Raw genomic sequence first — 21,699 nt, 5'->3', positions numbered from 1 at the left:
CACTCCTTTCCCCTCTCGCTATCACGTTCTACAACACTGAAGCTGAATGAAGACCCTGTGTCCTGTGTAATAGGAACTTCTGCACAGTGCTTGTCACTATAGCTCTTCCTTGCTCGGCACAAGTATATTGCCCTAGCAATACACAAACACCCACAAAATAAACTAGAGCTGAAAGCGGACAGTCATTCCTAAAGTAAGTTTCCTCTGACCTTGCTTCTCTATGATGTTAAGCTAGCAACTTAGCAAACCCATTATTTTGTTTGGATTCCATGTTAAAAAATATTTTATAAATCAAAATAGCTTTTGCTTATTGTTCAACTTGAACAGATTGTAAATTAAATAAAGTTAAAAAAATTAAAAATAAAAATATCCATGTTATGTATCTACTTACTTGTATTGTTCAAACAATTTAAATGGAAAATCAGGCAAGTGTTCTCGGAATAATTATTTGTACCAGTGCTTAACTAACTGTAACGTTAACGTTTCAGGGGACATTTTCTTGTTAAATATTGGTAATAGGCTACTTCCAGAATTAATTTGAATCAAATATTAAATAATATTATGAGTAAAAGTGAACATAGTAAGAAATGCAAACATACAATAGCTACTTAACATACTACTTAACAATTTATTTCAAGGAAAGAAACTGTTCAGGGCATAACTACAAATGTTTCCCAGGTGTCGTTTAGTAAAAGCGTGATTAAATATCTAGAACAATCAGTCTGTGTCAAATATAATCAATACCAAATAGAGTTTTAGATAGAACTGTCAGTCTATATATTTATCAACACTTTCATGAATATATAAATAATAACTTTAAGATCATTTCCTATAGAGAAATTGAACCTATAAATCTCATATTGTTTGGGGTTTAAACATGTGTTTTCTTTGCAAATTGTGAGATTCACACAAAAATACTAACAACGTAAGTAACAACAATATGTATTACTTGATCAATAAGCGTAACTATTGCTAAGGAATGTAGTTTTCTCTTCTGAAACCTCGTCTTGGAATTCACTCAAACCCATAGAAAAGCAAATGAGGTTCTTCGTCGCAATCAAATCCTAAAAATTCCTCCTCCTCATCTGAGTCCCAGCATGTGAGTTTACTATGGAATGGATTTGTGTTAACTTTCTTCAAGGCTGGAGATTTTTCAACGCTCTTTAGAACAGTTTTATTGTTTGAGACTGGAGATATTCTGACTAAGATTACTGAACATGGTTTCACTGGTGAACTCTTGAGAATTTCCGACTCTGTTGGAACATTTCTTCCTGAGGTGTTTAATTTGGTTGATTTTCTCGTTGGATGTTTTCTTTTCCTCTTATTTTTATTTTGTGGTGACTGGCAATGATCTTTTGAAACAATATCTTTGATAGTATTAGAATCAATTTTGCAAGTGTAATTCATAAACGAGTGTCTGTTGCCTCTTAAGGAAATCCCACTTGAAGAGGTTTGTTGTCCCTTGGCTTTTTCAACAGGTCCAAAATACTTTAAAATCAAAGTCTGTCTTTTACCATCACTGTTCAGGTTGTTGGATTGGTCCTTAAGTTCGGATTCAGTTGTTTCTAAAGAAAGTGAACGTTTACAGCAAGCACAAAATTCAGGCTTAGAAAGGGAAAGTTTGCAGCTAGCACAAAATTCAGGCTTTTTACAAATACCGTCCCCGTTTTCTTTAACAAATACTTGGGGAGATTTGGCAGAATCACATGCTGTCTTATTGCACTTCTGTGAGGATATGTCTCTTTGGGAGGTTTCCAGATGGAGTTCCTCTTGAAGACCACCCAATGAATTTAATGTATGTGAAGACACTTCTAACGCAGTTTGTAAGGCTTCATCAGACTTATTAGTTGCAGAAATCGAACATTCCGAGGATGATTTGGATTTGGGAGAAAAAGACTTGACTTGGTTTGAATTACTTAATTCGCCATTCATTGTTATATGGTCTTTTGAGGACAGTGCATTATTATTGAATCCTTTCACAGTAGCCTCTGAATCATCTAAAGTAGAACTTGATGGCGGTTCTATCGTTACACTTACATTATCACCACTTATTTCTTTTCCACCCAAAGCAGCCTGATTGTATAGCAGAGATTCGTGGGATATTTTCCCTTCAGCCAGATTTTTTTTAGACCTTAAACCAGTTTTCATTTTCTTTGCTGACATTTGATTCGACTCATCAATCTTGCTCTCCTTCACTGAAACGTTCCGCTTTGAAGTGGGAGGAGATTTATTTGTAACCGTATTGATTTTAGTATTGTCATTGCTATCTTCTCCTTTACTTTTGCCTGTCCTGGAGTTTGTCACAGATTTAGAGTTTGCCATTTTTGTATCAACACTATCTGGTGAGTTGATTACTGAGCTTTTTCTTGTTTTTAACTTCTGTTTTTGAGCTAAATTTTCAGGTTCAATCTCTAAATTTTGCTTTGGAAGACTTGGTATGTTACTAGGACTTGATTCCTGTTCATGATCTTTAGATTCATTCACAATACTTGATGATTTGACTTCTGAGGCAGTGTCTGGATTTGAATTTTGTTCTGAGTTTGGAGAGTTGTTTGATACAAGGAACGGGTTTGGTCCCGTAGTAGAACTGGGTTTGTGACTATCATCTTCACTAACATTTTCATCAATCTTGCTTTCCTTCACTAAAAAATTTTGCTTTGTAGTGGGAGGAGATTTATTTGTGACAGTATTGATTTCAATGTTTCCATTGATTGCTTCTCTTTTTCTTTTTCTTGTCGAGTTTGTTACTTTGGTAGTAACATTATCCGGTGAGTTAATTACTGAGCTTTTTCTTGTTCTCAACTTCTGTATTTGATTTAAATTTTCAGGTTCAATCTCTAAATTTTGCTGAGGAGGACTTGATTCCTGTTCATAATCTTTAGATTCGCTCACGATACTTGATGATTTGACTTCTGAGGCAGTGTCGTGATTGAAATTTTGTTCTGAGTTTGAAGAGTTGTTTGATACAAGGAACAGGTTTGGTCCCGTAGTAGAACTGGGTTTGTGACTATCATCTTCACTAGCATTTTCATCGATCTTGCTCTCCTTCACTGAAACATTTTGCTTTGTAGTGTAAGGAGATTTATTTGTAACTGTATCGATTTCAATATTTCCATTGATTGCTTCTCTTTTCCGTTTTCTTGTCGAGTTTGTTACTTTGGTAGTAACATTATCCGGTGAGTTAATTACTGAGCTTTTTCTTGTTCTCAACTTCTGTATTTGATTTAAATTTTCAGGTTCAATCTCTAAATTTTGCTGAAGAGGACTTGTATTAGGACTTGATTCCTGTTCATAATCTTTATATTCACTCACAATACTTGATGATTTGACTTCTGAGGCAGTGTGGGGATTTGAATTTTGTTCTGAGGTTGGAGAGTCGTTTGATACAGGGAACGGGTTTGGTCCGGTAGTAGAACTGGGTTTGTGACTATCATCTTCACTAACATTTTCCTCTGGCGACTCATCTGTAGTTTCATTATGTCCATTTTGATCAGGGATGACAGTTTCGTTTGTCTCCCAAGGTGGCGGATCTTGATCTGCAAGTCTTTTCAGCGCATATTTATATACTTTGAATCCTGCCACACCAGTTGCTGTCCAGCATTTCTCCACAGAGTACAGCCCTGTGAAAATAAAATAGATTATGGTTTAATTACCTATTCTATTGATTACATTATTACAAATTACAATTTTTGGGCAAAATTTAATCAAAAATATGATTGAGTGAAAATGTTTCAGTAAAATCTAGACTACTCATTATAAAAAAAAAAATAATAATAAATCTTCAAACCGGCCGTCACCATAGACTTCTTTTGAAACGTCTTACGGAATTAATCAATTGGTCATGCCAAAGGTGACCACAACGATGAGAGTGACAACACTGGACCTTCAGAAGACACTACCACTTATCTACTGTAAGGTTTCAATTGTTACTGTAAAAGCCCTGAGTTACTCGGTTATTTACAGAGTTCCACAAATAAGAAGGTTAGAAGAATGTTTTACGATAATCTGGAGAAAGACAATTATTACACCTTGACCCCACCCTTCATAACAAATCGTCTTCCATTGGAAAATTAAAAATATGAATTTAGTAAATCATAAAATAACACGTTCTCTACGAGTGTTATCTGATACGTACAGTGTACTTCTGTATTTCAGGTCTAAATGTTGTTAATTAATGTGTAAACGGACTTCTTTGGCAATTTAGAGCAGTTGGATTGTGTTAGGAATCATGGAGTACCAAACAATGTCTAATGAGGATTACGTAAGGCCATGAAAAGCAAACAAAAAAGGTTTATCTATTACACATCTGTGACTTGTAATTTGTTGTAATCTGGACTATTTTTAATACAAAAGTTAAAGTTAATTGACATGTGTTTAAAAAGATCAGCAGTTGTTCAAGGAATATGCTGACTTTCGTTTAGGCCTTTGGCACTCGATGACAATATGTGGTCTATCCAAGAAATGTGGTTTTGCTATGGACCAGAAGCTATATTATTGAACATATTATTGAACTCACCATCATATCTGTAACCCTCCTCAGGAGCGTAGGGGCCCGGCAGTTTGTATCCTCTGATCACTCTGACTGGTCGGTGATTCTCTACGTTGAGGGCAAGGTGTGCGTTCACTCCTTCCAGCACTTGGTCTTTGGACTGCGGTGCTGAAACATCATCAAATACTGTCTAGAAAAAACTATTTTTAGTAGTTACTAGCATAGACTGTCAAAGGAAAAGTTCCGCTGTGTGCCCCTAGAACGTGCTCGGTGTTCGATTCGCTGCCGCCGTCGGTTTCTTGCCGTATGCTTCAAGCAGACCCTGCAGCAGTGTGCGCCTTAACTACACAGCACTCCTAGCGGTGGACGCCAGAACATATGTTGACCGCAGCACCGCTGTCGGTCTTTATTTAACTTTTTTTGTCTATGCTATTAAAGTATGGATTTAAAAGAAAATAATGCTTCTTCAGCTCAGTAAAATTTCACAGCCTCAAATGTTGGCAACTCAAGTTTTTTAATAAATTATTTTTGTAACTTTGATTTGTAATGGTTTGAACTTGCTCATCAAAATTTGCAGGCGAACACAGCCTTTAGGCCTTCAGGGTGTTTTTTTCTATGACAGATAGTACAGATAATCTTCAGTGATCAGGGCAATTATTCGTAATGATTTTCCACAATTACTGCAATTAACAACTGAGATAGTTTACTGTTGGTGGTTGGTGCTGATTTCTTGCAACTGCGGCAACTTCGGCGAGCACAGCAGCATCATGAGCACAATCCACAATCACAAGCGACAATGTAAAAAGTAAACAAACGGATATTATTAACTGATTTGATTATTTAAAAAACCTTGACCATCAACTGTGACATCTGCAACAATGTCAACACTTCTCATGGCAGTAACTCCTGAGGATTTTCTGCGGTCGCACAGACATCCATGATACCAATATCACAACAACGTCCGTGATAATCTTACAACTGCGCCATCACTCATGTGGCCACAAAAGCATTGTGATCATTTTCCACGAGCCTGATCTTTAGTTGACACGCTGCCGGTAACAGAGAGCAAATGATGATTATTACCGGCAGTGGATTTCATTGAGGAGTTTTACGGTTTTCTGATCAGCTGGGTAACCCTGACAATGTGAATATAGTGAATACGGAGGTTGAAAAAATAAATAAAGGCAGTATCAGAGTTAAGTTTATAAGTATTCCTGACATATACCCATTTACAGTTTTAAATGCACTCTGGTATTTGGTTACCAATAGTGCAAAATTTTCAGTGTGGAGAGTGGATAGTGGAAAGGCACTCGGGGTTTAACATTGGAAAGCACCAAGCCACTTTCCACTACTTTGAGAGGGATAATCTGTCTCAACACCTATGTCTTTCAATAGCTTTGATCAGGTACAACTAGTAAAACCCCTCATATTCGGCTTACATTTCTCCAAACCCCTGGCCGGATAACATTTTGGCCGGATAAATCAACCTATTACTAAAACGATAATTTGTTTCTTATAACAACTTGTGATTGGTTAAAAGTAGTGTTTAAGTCTCTTTTGGGAATCTAATCTTTTGGCTCAACTGAGTAGTGAACCCGCTAAAAATTTATATGAACAGGAAACAAATAAACCCTGAGACAGCTCAAATCATAGAGCCTACGTGTACAGCTGTGGGAAATTTTTTTTGTATCGATTCCGGGAGTGACTGGATGAACCGATGACTGGAAATTCCGAGGCCGGATATTAGTCTAAACATTTGGTTGAAAGGTTATGATTACAAGCTCAAACGCCAGAAGGGTGAACAAGATGTCAGAACTTTGCAGGCAAAAGTTGCAAGATTGGAGACTCAAGTAGTTCAGTATAAGTCTATTGCAGAAACTTCAGAAACATTAGTCTATGAGTTAATATTAAAAAAGAGAAAATTACAATGAAAGCTGAGGGAAGCTTAGTCTCATGTAGAGGAGCTGGAGACTTCTCACTCCCACCTACAGAGGACGCTACACAAGCTAAAGAAATTCACATTATCTGTATCTCACTGTTGGATTAATTTTGTGGGGGAATAGTTGTACTGTCTGTACACTGATGATATAAATTTTATTCTTTATCAGCTGGGTTATTTGTTTGTTTTTATTTGTGTTTCGATTTGATTGAACGGAATTAAATTATGTACCATAATGTTAGTTTGATTTTATGTTAAAAATAACTAAGAGGGTTCTACTGTATGACAACTTTGGCTGACTAAAAACACTAACCTGTTCGAAGATTTTTAGGTTTTGCTTTCGTCCCTTTTAAGTCACGGCCACCAGAACCTGTACAAAAAGGGCGAATTACAAGTGGGAAACAATGAGTTGTCTACAAATTGAGAACTATTGATCTATACTCATTTATCTTTCTAACAAGTTATACTAACGTATCAAAACAATGCTAAAACATACAAACGTAAAACTGTTTGATTATGTTGTTATTTAAGATATCTAATAATTGATAATATTTATAGATATCGGCTGTCCAGCTGCTGATTATTTTCACACACACAAAGTCACAGCCCGAAGCAGCATTTATAGAAATCAGAAACCATAAGAGATGTTTACAAAACTATTTTTCAGAATATTACAATTAGGAGTGTGTGAATAGTTATTGTTGCGTTTAAATACAATACTTGGTATATACAAAAAAAAATTAAATATAGACCGTCAGCAGTGCTGCGATTAGCATAAGTTCTGGCATTCACCGCTTGGACCGCCGTGTAGTTAGGTAGTAGCGGTGGATGCCAGAACTTATGCTAACCGCAGCACTGCTGTCGGTCCATATTTAATTCTACAGGGTGAATAAAAAGTCAAGACCCCCCCCCCCTCTAATATTTTTCCTAGTAAATATACAGAGATATCCTTTTGGTAGTCGAGCAATCTTAGCAGGAAGTTTCATTTTATCATTTTGAAATTTTTGAGGGTCACCCCAAAAGGGGGGATTTGGGGGGCAACTCAAATATTTTAAATGTAAACCCCCTTCAAGTGACACCTCATTTTGAAGTGTTTACAAAAACTTAAAGAATGGTGAAAACTAGATGTCGCTATCTCTTCTCTATCCAAAATGGTAGCCCGTCAAATGTTGTGGAAAATCAATGGTAAAATTGTTAATATTGGCTACCATTTTGGATAGAGAAGAGATAGCGAGCTCTGGTTTTCACCATTCTTTAAGTTTTTGTAAACACTTCAAAATGAGGTGTCATTTGATAGGGGTTTCTATTGAAACATTTTTAGTTGTCCCCCGAATCCCCCCTTTTGGGGGGACACTCAAAAACTTTAAATGCAAACCCCCTTCAAGTGACACCTCATTTTGAAGTGTTTACAAAAACTTAAAGAATGGTGAAAACCAGAGCTCGCTATCTTCTCTATCCAAAATGGAAGCCAATATTAACAATTTTACCATTGATTTTCCACAACATTTGACGGGCTACCATTTTGGATAGAGAAGAGATAGCGACCTCTAGTTTTTACCATTCTTTAAGTTTTTGTAAACACTTCAAAATGAGGTGTCATTTGAAGGGGGTTTACATTTAAAATATTTGAGTTGCCCCCCAAATCCCCCCTTTTGGGGGGACCCTCAAAAATTTCAAAATGATAAAATGAAACTTCCTGCTAAGATTGCTCGACTACCAAAAGGATATCTCTGTATATTTACTAGGAAAAATATTAGAGGGGGGGGGGGTCTTGACTTTTTATTCACCCTGTATTATTAGTCTAGGTAAAATTTACAAATAGCCTATGGAATATTTCTGAGGGAATATTTACCTATTATATCCTCCACAGTTTTCCAATCACAGGTTTAGAACTGTACCAAGACTAACACAAATGAAATTATTAAAACACCCCCGCCGCAGCAAACCTGCCGACTAAGCGAATTTCCATTTGTCTGAATTGATTTTAAGTTAAATATATTTTAATAACATTAGGTTTAACGAGTACCTAGGTTTGCTGCTACAAGGAAACTAATAAAGTGTGTTTTTGAGTAAAATATTGATAGCTTAGTACAAAATAAATAAATTTGCCAAGTTTGATCAAAATATATCCATAAACAAGCAAACTACAACATTTGACAATATTCCCCATAAGAATAACATGGGAATTTTAAATTTACAATTTCTTTAATTTTCTCCGTTACCAATAATCGAACAAAAATACTTTTATATACTAAATTATTTGTTTTTTTAAGCTCTTTAAAAAGGTCTAAAGAGAAATCGGAAAATTTTGTGTTTTGAGGGTCAAAAGTGAGAAAAACCAATTTTTACCCCATAAAACCCCCCGTAAAGCCCCGTTCTCATGGTCCGATCGTGCTGGTTCGCGAACTCATTCAAGTTTATCCCGCTTTACACCTTTAAACCAAATTTCATCAAAATCGGACAAAAATTACTCAAGTTATCGCGTTCACGGACGTATATATATATATACATATATAAAAATTTGAACGAATGGTGTTTTTGGCCTCTGGGGACATCAAAATGAAAAAGTAAATCGGTCCCGGGTCTAGGTCTTACCGTGCCACCTACGGTAATAGCTACTTCCCTATAGGGAAATTCGCTAAAATGTAATATTTGATATAATTTGTATCTTACCTCTACTTAATTTTGGCCATAAGTGTGTGTACTAATAACTACCGTGCAATACTTCCCATTTAAATATTTTGTGTTATTTTAATTTGGGGTGAATATTTTGATTAGAGATTATTATTTTGAAAACTAAATTGACGTTCAAAATAAAAAGATGAAAATAGGACTCAAAATAATCAACCACATTTCTAATACAATACTGGGTAAAAAAACTAACTGTATATTGAAGCATCCAAAATACCACTACAATATTACCACACTAACCAAACTGGCAGGTTAACAAGTATAAGATGGGGACTGAAAGACTCACCGGTGTAAGTGAAGTATTCTCCACAGTCAATGTCGTCCTCGTATCCCCCAGAGAGGGCAATGGAGGTGCAGCCTTCCCCTGACTTGCCGCAGATACCAGCCACTGTGGCACGATGGACTCCAGCTCTCGAACAGTCCATTCTAGTCTGCCACCAGTCTCCTACTCTCACTCCTGCAATGTCATCACAATCAAGATGTGTATTCATGTTGTACTATGTACATGTTGCCATCCTATACTGTACAGGAGGGCATTCTGCACATTACCTAAAATAGGCACAACACAAAACAGTCAAAGTAGGCTATGAAACTAAAACTCACATAGGCTATATACAGTCCAACCTCAGTATAACAAATCTGAAGGGACCGAACTGAATATTCGTTATATCAAGGATTTCGTTAAAAAGAGGTTCGTTATATAAAGGTTAGGTTTGCAGAAATTTCGCTAAATCGAGGTTCAGAACCAGCGTCGGTCAATATAGGTCGGGATTTGACCTCATTAAAATACAATTAAAGTAGCATAGGCTACAATACTTTACAGTACAGTGTTTACATTGTACAGTAGAACCAAAATTATCCGGCATAATAATGGGGAGGGATCTTGAATATTGCGCAATCATGAAAATGGCATTGACCTTGGTACAGGTTAAAAACTGTAAGTTTAAAATCATAGCTTGTTTTAACCCTCCTAAAACCTAGCCAAACACTGTATTGAACCATGTAAAGAACAAAACAAACAGTAGAAAGTTTTGTAAGCTACTGCTCGTGATAGGCCGATAGGCTACTTACAGTACAGTACTGATTTATCACAACAGAGGAATGTCAATAATAATCATTAACTATAGCATTGGTGTTGCTAGTTGAAACAAATAGTATTGAAAACAATAAATTATTAGATAAGTCATAAAAGTGTATAATCATAGCCAACTTAAAGATAATAAAAACACTCGTAAAAGGAATGTTAAAATAACGATGTTACTATTCTTTCTCTATGCTCTTGTTTTTATATCCTTTCTTATAGGGATGGTCAAGTCTCGAAATTTCGGGAAATTTTCGGGAAATTTTAAATCTTGTTACACGAGACGAGATTTCTTTTTGGCCGAGATTTTTATCGAGACGAGAATAAAAAAAAAAAAATAAAAAAAAATTAAAAACGCCTGCAGAAAGTCAATGCAATACCCGCAATACAGGAGCGTGTTGTATTTAAATTTAAAGAATTAATTAAATAAGAACGCCTTCGCAAAGGAAACGCAACTTTGCGTTTCCTTTGCGAAGGCGTTCTTATTTAATTAATTCTTTAAATTTAAATATTACTTTAATTATTTTAATAATATTACTTTAATAACATTTGAAAAGTTTTGTTAAGTGTAAGCAGTGTGAAGAATGTTTTATTACTATAAAAAGTCAAAACAAGTAACTATTTTATAAAAATTAATATTGCTTTTATTTTATGATTTATTTTATTTTAGGATAAGTTGAACTCTATCCTAACTGATATCACTATGTTTCCTAATCGTAGACATTTTTAATAAGTTAGCCGGATTAATAAAAATGTTATGCTGTTGTTTTTTAATAAAAGATTGTAAATATTCTTGCCTATTATCATTATTTTTGTATTTAAACAGTCATCTAACAATGTTACAAAATCAGGTAAAAATTTTGAACGTGCATTTCCCGTTGTGTATGAGAAGAGAAATCCCGTCTCGATCTCGACTCGAAGTTTTATGAGAAATAAAAAATCTCGTCTCGTCTCGTCTCGAACTAAAAATCCAATCTCGTCCATCCCTACTTTCTTAGGTTTCTCTTTAAAATCCAAAAATTGTACAATCCATCATAGTTACTTATCGCCCAATCACAGCTTACTAAACATTACGTCGTCATCAGTCCTCAGTGAATGAAATCAGTTCTCAGTTGCAACATAGCGCGCGGAGCGACAACAGACAAATATGTGTAAAACGAAGCAGACAAATGTTAGCGCACGCGATGACGTCACATTTCCATTACATTTGATAAAGAAACAGATTTTTCAAAAATAATGTTGTGGGGGATTTGTTATATCGAGGGAAAGACGTAGACAATTCGTTATGCAGAGGTTAAATTCGCAATGTAGAGGTTCTGACAATGATAAATTCGTTATATTGAGGTGTCTTATTTTAGCCGAAATCACGAAAAATTTGTTAAATCAAGGTCGTTGTTATGGTTTGTTCGTTATGTAGAGGTAAAATATACATTGTGTCTTATGGAGAGTTCTAGGGGATTAAAAAAAAATTCGTTATATCAAGGAATTCGTTATATCGAGGTTCGTTATATCAAGGTTAGGTTATATTAATTTTAGATGCTTATGATTTAAACACAATTTCTCACTGGGGCCTTAGCCCATGTCCCGCGCCTCTACTCAGCTATATTTCCTGTCTTCCAGTTGACCAACGACTTTCTTGCTGTGTCGCTTGGCTCCCCTGATGTGCCTCCACACATTGTCTTGGGTTGGACAATGGCTTGGCTTAAAACTATCAAAACCTAACAGGGTATTGAGGCTGTTGACTTGAGCTCCACAGTTTAGTTCATTAATCATAAGATCGTTTCAACAATTTAAAACAAAAATATTTCTCAGTTGCATTGGGATAGGTAAGATACTCGTAGGTGCTTTAAAGGTAAAGCCTACCTGGAATTGGTCCAAAAACACACTCTGGAGCAGTTCTCTTTATCTTGGAGGGCGGATTGTATTCCTCATCCAAATTGTCTGGTGTTCCATCAGACTCTTCAAGACACTGAAAATCAGCATTGTAAGATAACTTAAGGGTACTTAACATTCAATTCTTTTGATTCCAAGGTGCAGTTAATGCTAGCCAAATGAGGTGAGGAACATAAATTACAACAATTACACAAACACATAAATTACATAAATTGTCTGTGTTGTTGTTCACAGACAATTTTGACTTGAAGACTAATTCTGATCTGTGTTGAGACAAACAGTTCAATAGATAAGAATTACACATTGTTTTGCTGAGCGATATGCACAACCCAAGCTTGTTGTTTGTTGGGTACGTCAAATCTCAAAACACCAGAAGTTTGGATTTAATCAGCAAGTTTTAAGATTTAGTCTCAAAAACTACATATTTGAGTTGTTTTTTCTATATCACTGAACAAACTATAAAAGTCATAAAATTACCTGAGTAGGCCTACTGCCAGAATGATCCTGTATGATCCTTCTGGATTACGCGTTTCAAGGACTTAAGTCCTCATCATCAGATCTTGTACAAGAACATATAGGCCTATTGCACTGTCACTTTTTACACACTTTTTACAACAACAGTTTTAATAAGACAAAAACATACTATATACAAACGTAGACATTTACACGATACAAAATTGAGTAGGCCTAGCGATGGAAACATGTAATCCATAAGGATCATACAGGATCTATCTGGCGGTACTAAGGAAATGTTTTACCTTTTATAGTAAAACAAAAAATAAACACTTTTGGCGTCATCATTATCGTAACATAAATATGCCACAAGTCATCTGACAGTACTAAGGTATTATTTTATCTTTTATAGAAAAACAAAAAATACACACTTTTGGCGTCATTATTATCGTAACATAAAATATGCCACTTAAAGGTCACAAGTCTCCTACCATCAAATGGTACATTTTATTATTACTTTTTTACTCTAACCAGGCAAGAAAAAAATAAAAATTTACTTGGGTTTTGAGATATATTTTTTTAGTAGCCACAAGGATTTAGAGATGCCTTAGGCCTCTGGAACGATACAAGTGGCGAGCGGTAACCTGAGCACGTAAGCGGCGGTAGTTGCTACAATACAAGCGGCACATTTATAACGCTCATCGAATTTCCCTGGTTGTAAGAGTCAGTTTAGTCGAAAATGGCAAACCGTGGCGACCCGCAAGACATTGCAACTGTTGTTACTTTCTGACAATTGTTGCCTTAGAGAAAAACTTGGTTTTAAGAAAAAACTTAGCCCCCACTTCGTCCCATACTTTTCTGGTGACTGAACTGTTTTTAAAACCTTCATGCTGGTCGTTCAACAAACATTCCCTAGACTGCACCTCACTTTTCAACACTTCTACTTAAGTGAGAATCACTCAACTTCACCTCTGTCTTCTTGAGTTTCGCTGAAGGCTCGCACGTTTGCTGCTGATCTAAAGCATGACTCACCTGAGCGGCAAGCGACGTTTTCGCAAAAATCTGTTTTGACTCTGAACAATGAGCGGCGCTCAGCGGTGTTGCTTACCATCGCCACTCAGGTGTATCCTGGCCACCCTCAACAAATTTGCACGCAATTAAATGAGACCCGATGACAGAGCGGCGCCGCTCACGCCACTTACATTACCCGTGGCCTTACACAACGTAAATTATTTAATTGTATAATAAGTGAGCCAAAATTCAATAGTAAGATGGGCCACAAAACGACAAACCTTAAAGTTCAACTTTTAAGGGTGTCGTAAACAACACAAGTTTCGATAGGCTACTAATAATACAAACAAATAAAGCATTAAGTTCATTAAACAGTATACCTGTAGTTTTAAATCAAATGTTATGAGATTTTAAAAGGTCTATAAATAATTTTCAAACAAAGACAGATTAGCATGTAAAAGGGCCACAAAACTGATTTTAACCTAACTCAGGCCTATGTGGTTTTGGACACTATTCAGATATACCTAAAATAGACCTGAACAAGATTCCTAATGAAGAATAAGCATACAAAGTATTTAATAAGAACCTAAATTACTAATATACTTTTAAATTAGGCCTAGATGACAATAAGAAAAGTATCTACCGTTTTAAATAATGATGAGGAGCGTCTGGTCCTTCTAACAGGATGAGATGGTGAAAAAACTGGATCATCATTTGACTTGACACTTTCTCTTCTTTTAGCAGCAACGTTATTTCTTCTGGCGGTCTTTTTGATATCTTTACGGTCAATGTTCTGAAAAATATTTTAACAATTTATAAAAATAAATGTCATTTTAAAAATGGTACCAAATGTTTTTTTAAAGAAAATAGTTATCAATATTGTTTGTAGACATCTTCAAAAACATTAAGCTTTAACAATACTAAAATTTGAGATGGAGGGGTGGGGGAAGGGGGGGTTTCTTGAGTTATAATAACAATTAGGCCTACAATAAAGTTTTTTAAAACAGTACTCACCTTTTTTTCTTGAGTTTAAAATAAATGTTCCTTTGAAGTAAATGAAAAACTAACTATTTACAATATGTACACAAGCTGGTTTAGTTCCTTTTAGTAGTGCTTCAGAGTGTGATATTCTTTGAAGCAGGGAACGACGCACAAAGCAACACCGCAGTCTTCGCACATGTAACGCGACTCCCGCCTTGCTCGTTCCCGCTTCGACGTGTGTTTGCAAAATTTCTAACAACTCTAAATTTCTAACTACAGTATCAATATCATGTACCTGGGGGATAAGAAAGGGGGGTTAAGTCAGCCATAAGTAGTGCGCGCGCCCGAAAAAATCTATTGCTGGCCGATTTGCGGCAAAATACGGCCGCGTAACATATTACCGATGATGTCACCAGATAGGGGACACTTTAACGGACACAACAGTATCAATATCATGTACCTGGGGGATAAGAAAGGGGGGGTAAAGTCAGCAATTAGTAGTGGGCGCGCCCAAAAAAATCTATTGCCGGCCGTTTTGCGGCAAAATACGACCGCGTAACATGAAACCGATGATGTCACCAGATAGAGGACACTTTAACGGACACGACAGTATCAATATCATGTAACTAGGGGATAAGAAAGGAGGGGTAAAGTCAGCAATAAGTAGAGCGTGCGCCCGAAAAAATCTGTTTCTGGCCGAATTGCGGCAAAATACGGCCGCGTAACATATTACCGATGATGTCACCAGATAGGGGACACTTTAACGGACACGACAGTATCAATATCATGTACCTGGGGGATAAGAAAGGGGGGGTAAAGTCAGCAATTAGTAGTGGGCGCGGCCAAAAAAATCTATTGCCGGCCGTTTTGCGGCAAAATACGACCGCGTAACATGAAACCGATGATGTCACCAGATAGAGGACACTTTAACGGACACGACAGTACCAATATCATGTACCTGGGGGATAAGAAAGGGGGGGTAAAGTCAGCAATAAGTAGAGCGTGCGCCCGAAAAAATCTGTTTCTGGCCGAATTGCGGCAAAATACGGCCGCGTAACATATTACCGATGATGTCACCAGATAGAGGACACTTTAACGGACACGACAGTATCAATATCATGTACCTGGGGGATAAGAAAGGGGGGGTAAAGTCAGCAATAAGTAGTGGGCGCGCCCGAAAAAATCTATTGCTGGCCGATTTGCGGCAAAATACGGCCGCGTAACATACTACCGATGATGTCACCAGATAGAGGACACTTTAACAGACACGGCAGTATCAATATCATGTACCTGGGGGATAAGAAAGGGGGGGTAAAGTCAGCAATAAGTAGAGCGTGCGCCCGAAAAAATCTGTTTCTGGCCGAATTGCGGCAAAATACGGCCGCGTAACATATTACCGATGATGTCACCAGATAGAGGACACTTTAACGGACACGACAGTATCAATATCATGTACCTGGGGGATAAGAAAGGGGGGGTAAAGTCAGCAATAAGTAGTGGGCGCGCCCGAAAAAATCTATTGCCGGCCGTTTTGCGGCAAAATACGACCGCGTAACATGAAACCGATAATGTCACCAGATAGAGGACACTTTAACGGACACGACAGTATCAATATAATGTACCTGGGGGATAAGAAAGGGGGGGTAAAGTCAGCCATAAGTAGTGCGCGAGTTTACTGAAGGTTAGATACTAGTTAGGCCTTTTTCGTTTTACTTTCTCATTCATCACGATAATTTTCGTTTGCTGCAACATTCAATTAGAAATATATAAATTGAAAAACTTAAAATGTTTTATTTTATTTCATTTTCCACGGCAATGCCATTTACAGTAATACAACCAGTTAAGATTATAAGATTATAAGCTCCAAGACTGACTTAAACTATACAACAAAACAACATTTCATCAGCAATTGCATCAATACAATCAATCAACAATAACAGCTATAAAACTATGACATACAATAGCAATAACAATGCAGAATGACCATGAATAACCATAACAATGCATAAAGAATATTAATAACAATAAAAATGATAATAATATGTAAATCTGAATCATTTAGCGTAGTATGTCTGAGTTTTAACTGTAATCTAATGATAGTAGTGTTGTTCCTCAAGTATAAGGTGTAAACTGTATTTGGATGTATAAGTGTAATTGAGTGTGAATTAATTAATCGTGTAGAATTTTGTGTTTAAGGGAGGCTAGACAGTCGCTGTAGAGGTCAACATGAGTTGAGAATTTGTTTTTTATGTTAATAAATTGATCATTCAAAGCCGTGATAACTTACGACTAAACTGGTTGACAATCCTTTTGTACCACCAACTTTTACTATAAAGTATTATAATCCTATTATGCGCAGCCACTCAAGTCGCGCAGATTTTTTCGGGCGCGCGCACTACTTATTGACTTTACCCCCCCTTTTTTATCCCCCAGGTACATGATATTGATACTGTCGTGTCCATTAAAGTGTCCTCTATCTGGTGACATCATCGGTTTCATGTTAAGCGGCCCAATTTTGCCGCAAATCGGCCAGCAATAGATTTTTTCGGACGCACGCTCTACTTATTGATGACTTTACCCCCCCCCCCTTTCTTATCCCCCAGGTACATGATATTGATACTGTCGTGTCCGTTAAAGTGTCCCCTATCTGGTGACATCATCGGTAATATGTTACGCAGCCGTATTTTGCAAATCACAGTAATAGATTTTTTCGGGCGGGCGCACTACTTATGGCTGACTTTAACCCCTCTTTCTTATCCCCCAGGTAAATGATATTGATACTGTCGTGTCCGTAAAGTGTCCTCTATCTGGTGACATCATCAATAGTATGTTACGCAGTCGTATTTTGCCGCAAAACGGCCGGCAATAGATTTTTGAGGGCGCGCACTCTACTTATTGCTGACTTTACCCCACCCTTTCTTATCCCCCAGGTAGGGCCTACATGATATTGATACTGTCGTGTCCGTTAAAGTGTCCTCTATCTGGTGACATCATCGGTAGTATGTTACGCGGCCGTATTTTGCCGCAAATCTGCCAGCAATAGAATTGTTCGGGCGCGCGCACTACTTATGGCTGACTTTATCCCTCCTTTCTTATCCCCCAGGTAAATGATATTGATACTGTCGTGTCCGTAAAGTGTCCTCTATCTGGTGACATCATCGGTAGTATGTTACGCGGCCGTATTTTGCTGCAAATCGGCCAGCAATAGATATTTTCGGGCACGCGTACTCCTTATTGCTGACTTTAACCCCTCTTTTTTATCCCCCAGGTACATGATATTGATACTGTCGTGTCCGTTAAAGTGTCCTCTATCTGGTGACATCATCGGTTTCATGTTACGCGGCCGTATTTTGCCGCAAATCGGCCAGCAATAGATTTTTTCAGACGCACGCTATACTTATTGCTGACTTTACCTCCCCCTTTCTTATCCCCCAGGTTAATGATATTGATACTGTCGTGTCCGTTAAAGTGTCCTCTATCTGGTGACATCATCGGTAATATGTTACGCGGCCATATTTTGCCGCAAAACGGCCAGCAATAGATTTTTTCGAGCGTGCGCACTAGGCCTACTTATGGTTGGAGTTATTGCCAGGTTCACACAAGTAAAATCTTAAAACTTTACCCCTCCTAACTTATCCCCCACGTACACGGCCGTATTTTTCCGCAAAACAGCCAGAAATATATTTTTTAAGACGCGCACACTAAGTTACTTATTGCTGACTTTACCCCCCTCTAACTTATCCCCACGGTACATGATATTGATACTGTCGTGTCCGTTAGTGTGTCCTCTAGCCTATCAGGTGACATCGGTAATAACCTACGCGACCGTATTTTTCCTCAAAACGGCCAGCAATAGATTTTATCAGGCGCGCAGACTGCTTATTGCTAGGATCACACAAGTCCGCACTCAATGTGTTAACTGGGCTTCGCTTAATATCAATTGAAACTAAGTTTATCGATTAATAATTTTTTTAGCTACTGTAGCCTATATAGGCCTAGCCTATCAGTTATAAAACGAAACAAAGTTCATAATCCAACCTAACTAACCAAACTAGCTGAAAATGGAAAAATAAAATGAAGGTTTCCTAGGCCTAATTAAATTGATATTAGTGTAGCCCAGTTAACCCTTTGAGTGCCAACGTCCGGGGAACCGGACGTTTTTAAAACGAGCCAAAAGTGCCGACGTCCGGCCGACCGGACGTTTTTAGAACGAGCCAAAAGTGCCAACGTCCGGCTGACCGGACGTTTCGTAATGATCGAACAGTTGTCATAACAACCGAATGGATACTCGGATTCTTTTAACCCATATATTAACATTGAGTCGAAAGTTACTAGATGCGATACATCGATTTTCGTTGGTCGAAATATCGAAAATTCGATTTTTACAAAATTTTAACCTAAAAATCGCCAGATCGCGCTCGGCATTTTTAGCGCGACCTTCGGGAAAAATCATCGGCATTTTTTGAGCGTTACTTTTATTTCTCGCCTGGCACTCTAAGGGTTAAGAAACAATACCCCTGGGCCTAGTTTTTAAGTGTAAAAGTTGTGACTGATAACTTACATAGTTTAAAAGGCCTAAGCTTTTCAATACACGTTGGTTTTCTTCAATGTTTCTCTTCACTCTCAGCTCATATGGGGTGAGGTCCGCTTCCAAAGCCATTTTAAGTTATTGTAAGTTGGACCTTGCCTGCCTCCCTTGAACTCTCTTCTCTTGCTCTTCTAATTCTAACTCACTTTTGCTTTTGACTTCAGTTACTTTTCAAATCACTATCACACTAGGGCTGGTGTTTTTTTTTTACATACGGCCCTAAAGCAAAAGCATGTAAAGCATTCTTCGGCTCAAGTAAGCCAGCCAAGCCACAAACATTACTAGCCAAGCTAATCGTCAATGCCAATGCCAAGCAAATAAGTCCCAAGAAGTGAAGTATATTGACAGATGGATAAATGATTTGTTCTTGTTATAGTAGGCCAGGCCTATTGTTCCAACTTTCTGCCCTATCCTATCACAATTACGATTTCTGAGAACCCTATCCCTATCCTCCTAACCTGACATCAAAATCCCGTTCAAACAGACTTCAGAATTCAGAACAAGAGCCTCAGCCTAACCTAACCTATCCTTTTTTATGACCTAGGCCAAAATGGTGGATTGGCGCCAATTCTAAAATGCACAAACAAAACAAAAGTGTCTCATCCTTCTCACCGCAGTAATGATTCCTCCTTTTTTGGAACGTATTCCGTATAACTGTGACAAATGTGAAATGTCTGCGCTTTTGTTACAAACAGTCGGTGTCGGTTGATTATACTATTGATTGATTATACTTGGGATATATGAAATCAATGGTGGAAATATCATAGATTCACATACGTGGTATTTATTTATTCATACCAACGGTCAAATCAATACATAAATATGACAAAACTTAATAAGACTTAAGTTTAAAAGAGACATTTTTAGAAGCAATTTCAGCCAACTTGAAGTAATATTCAGACAGTTAGTTGTTACAAACTGCATAATAGCGTCAACAAAAATGTCTCTTATATAAATCAAAACAATATATATATATATATATATATATATATATATTAAAATTAAAACATATATAACAAAGTACCCTTTTAGTAATTATTTTATTATTTTTTTTAAAAGGGTACTTTGTTATATATGTTTTAATTTTATTATATTAGTAGCCCTAAAAATGCAAGAAAATAATATATATATATATATATATATCCTTATAGATAAAATCTAGAAACTAAAGATCATAATATTAATTGGTCTCTTCTCTTAAAAAGTCTTCAAAACTATAACAACAGCATGTCAAAAGAACACTCTTTAAGACACTCCCTTTGCCAAATTTGTCCACACTATTTTTCCATCTTCAGGGGAGTGGGAGTGGCCGTAAGCCACAACTAGAACTTTAGAGTCCAAAAATGTTGCCAAATTCCTTAATAAGAATATATTCAAACACATAAAGATTAAAATCAAACAAAAAGGTAGAGTAGACTGTATGAGCTGTATAAATCATTTAGTTATAAACTGAAACCCCAACTTGGAAAAGACTCTAAACACCAATTTTGAAAACCAAAATTGTCTTAACTATATAGACCCAAGGCCAAAAGGGCCTTTGGGTTCCGTCCGGCTCCAAAAGCAGGACCCCGTCCTCTTTGGTGCACCACACAAAGACTACCTACGCGCCAAAACTGACCTCCTGATCAAATTTACTGGCCTACTCAGTAACAGCCATCAGTAAGGTCAGCACAACATGTTACTTTTAACAACACTCCAACACTCCCAGCCTACACACACAACACTTCCTGCTTATATTTTGACCCCTTCCACAGGAGCCGTGATCTGAACCTTTTCCATCAATTTTATTCTAGAAACAGTTATGTTTATTTGAGAACATATCAATATTGTGTTTGAGATTCGTCAAATATATTTTTTAGAAAACATCAAATGCAGTTGAGAACAGTCAGTTGTATTAGAGAAGGAATCAAATTAATTTAAGTATTTGAGAACTTGTGATTTGATCATGAGAAACTCAAAATTAATCTGATTAATAACCAACTTCTCAAATTAAAAGCCTAATTCTGAAATAAAATGAACGATTCCTCAATTACATAATTATAATACTTTCTCAAAATACAATTGACTATTCTCAAATAAATTTTTCGTTTTATCACACTTACTAATCTATTTAAATTTGATATTTCATCAAATACAATTAATAACTTCTCAAACAAATGTTGGTGTAGATGTCGACTATGATGGCATCGTACTGCGTTGTTACTTACGAAACTACGGTCACCTGAGTTGCGATGGATTGAACTGTAGGCAAGGGTACACCTATTTTCAGTTATATAACAGCTCAGGGGCTAAAATGTGGATTTTGATGATTCAGCGCAACTGCTCAGCTAAAACAATCAAGACATTGATTATATATTTATAAAAAAAGATGCTAAAGATGGGTATCGTTGGGAGTTTGATAGTCAATGCTACTGCGGAACGAGTAAAGCAAGCAGCAATATTATTATTATATAGAGATGTCAGTATAACGGTTACAACTAGTATGCTCCATCATATACAGTGATATTTAAATCGTCAGGGTAACGGTTTCAAAAACAAAAAGGGTAAAGTTTCTGTGGCAAGACGCTCGTCGA

The 21,699-nt window shown here is 36.9% G+C and overlaps 1 protein-coding gene across 1 annotated transcript; it reads right to left on the bottom strand.

Moving 5' to 3' along the window:
• Positions 1-311: 311 nt before the first annotated feature.
• Positions 312-19,595, bottom strand: LOC129003074 (uncharacterized). The gene is made up of 7 exons (XM_054431297.1): positions 19,100-19,595; positions 14,201-14,350; positions 12,064-12,169; positions 9,406-9,576; positions 6,742-6,798; positions 4,517-4,657; positions 312-3,620 (listed from the first exon to the last, which is right to left on the bottom strand). Exons 1-7 carry the CDS (start codon positions 19,196-19,198, stop codon positions 1,015-1,017), a joined length of 3,330 nt encoding a protein of 1,109 aa, XP_054287272.1. The 5' UTR covers positions 19,199-19,595; the 3' UTR covers positions 312-1,014.
• Positions 19,596-21,699: the final 2,104 nt, after the last annotated feature.

The sequence above is a fragment of the Macrosteles quadrilineatus genome, unplaced genomic scaffold (genome assembly GCF_028750875.1).
Source record: "Macrosteles quadrilineatus isolate MER2022 unplaced genomic scaffold, UCM_ALF_1.0 Scaffold_9__3_contigs__length_116548681, whole genome shotgun sequence".
Classification (NCBI taxonomy): Eukaryota; Metazoa; Arthropoda; class Insecta; order Hemiptera; family Cicadellidae; genus Macrosteles; species Macrosteles quadrilineatus.
Note: the sequence above shows the minus strand (reverse complement) of the source record. Positions and strands in the feature narration are given on the sequence as shown.

What these genes read in the sequence shown, in the direction of transcription:
- LOC129003074 (XM_054431297.1), bottom strand. Translation starts at nt 19,198, where the DNA reads ATGGCTTTGGAAGCGGACCTCACCCCATATGAGCTGAGAGTGAAGAGA. An exon ending in CCTCATCATTATTTAAAACG is followed by an intron (nt 12,170 to 14,200) that starts GTAGATACTTTT and finishes GCTGATTTTCAG; the next exon opens with TGTCTTGAAGAGTCTGATGG. An exon ending in AGAATACTTCACTTACACCG is followed by an intron (nt 6,799 to 9,405) that starts GTGAGTCTTTCA and finishes CTTTTTGTACAG; the next exon opens with GTTCTGGTGGCCGTGACTTA.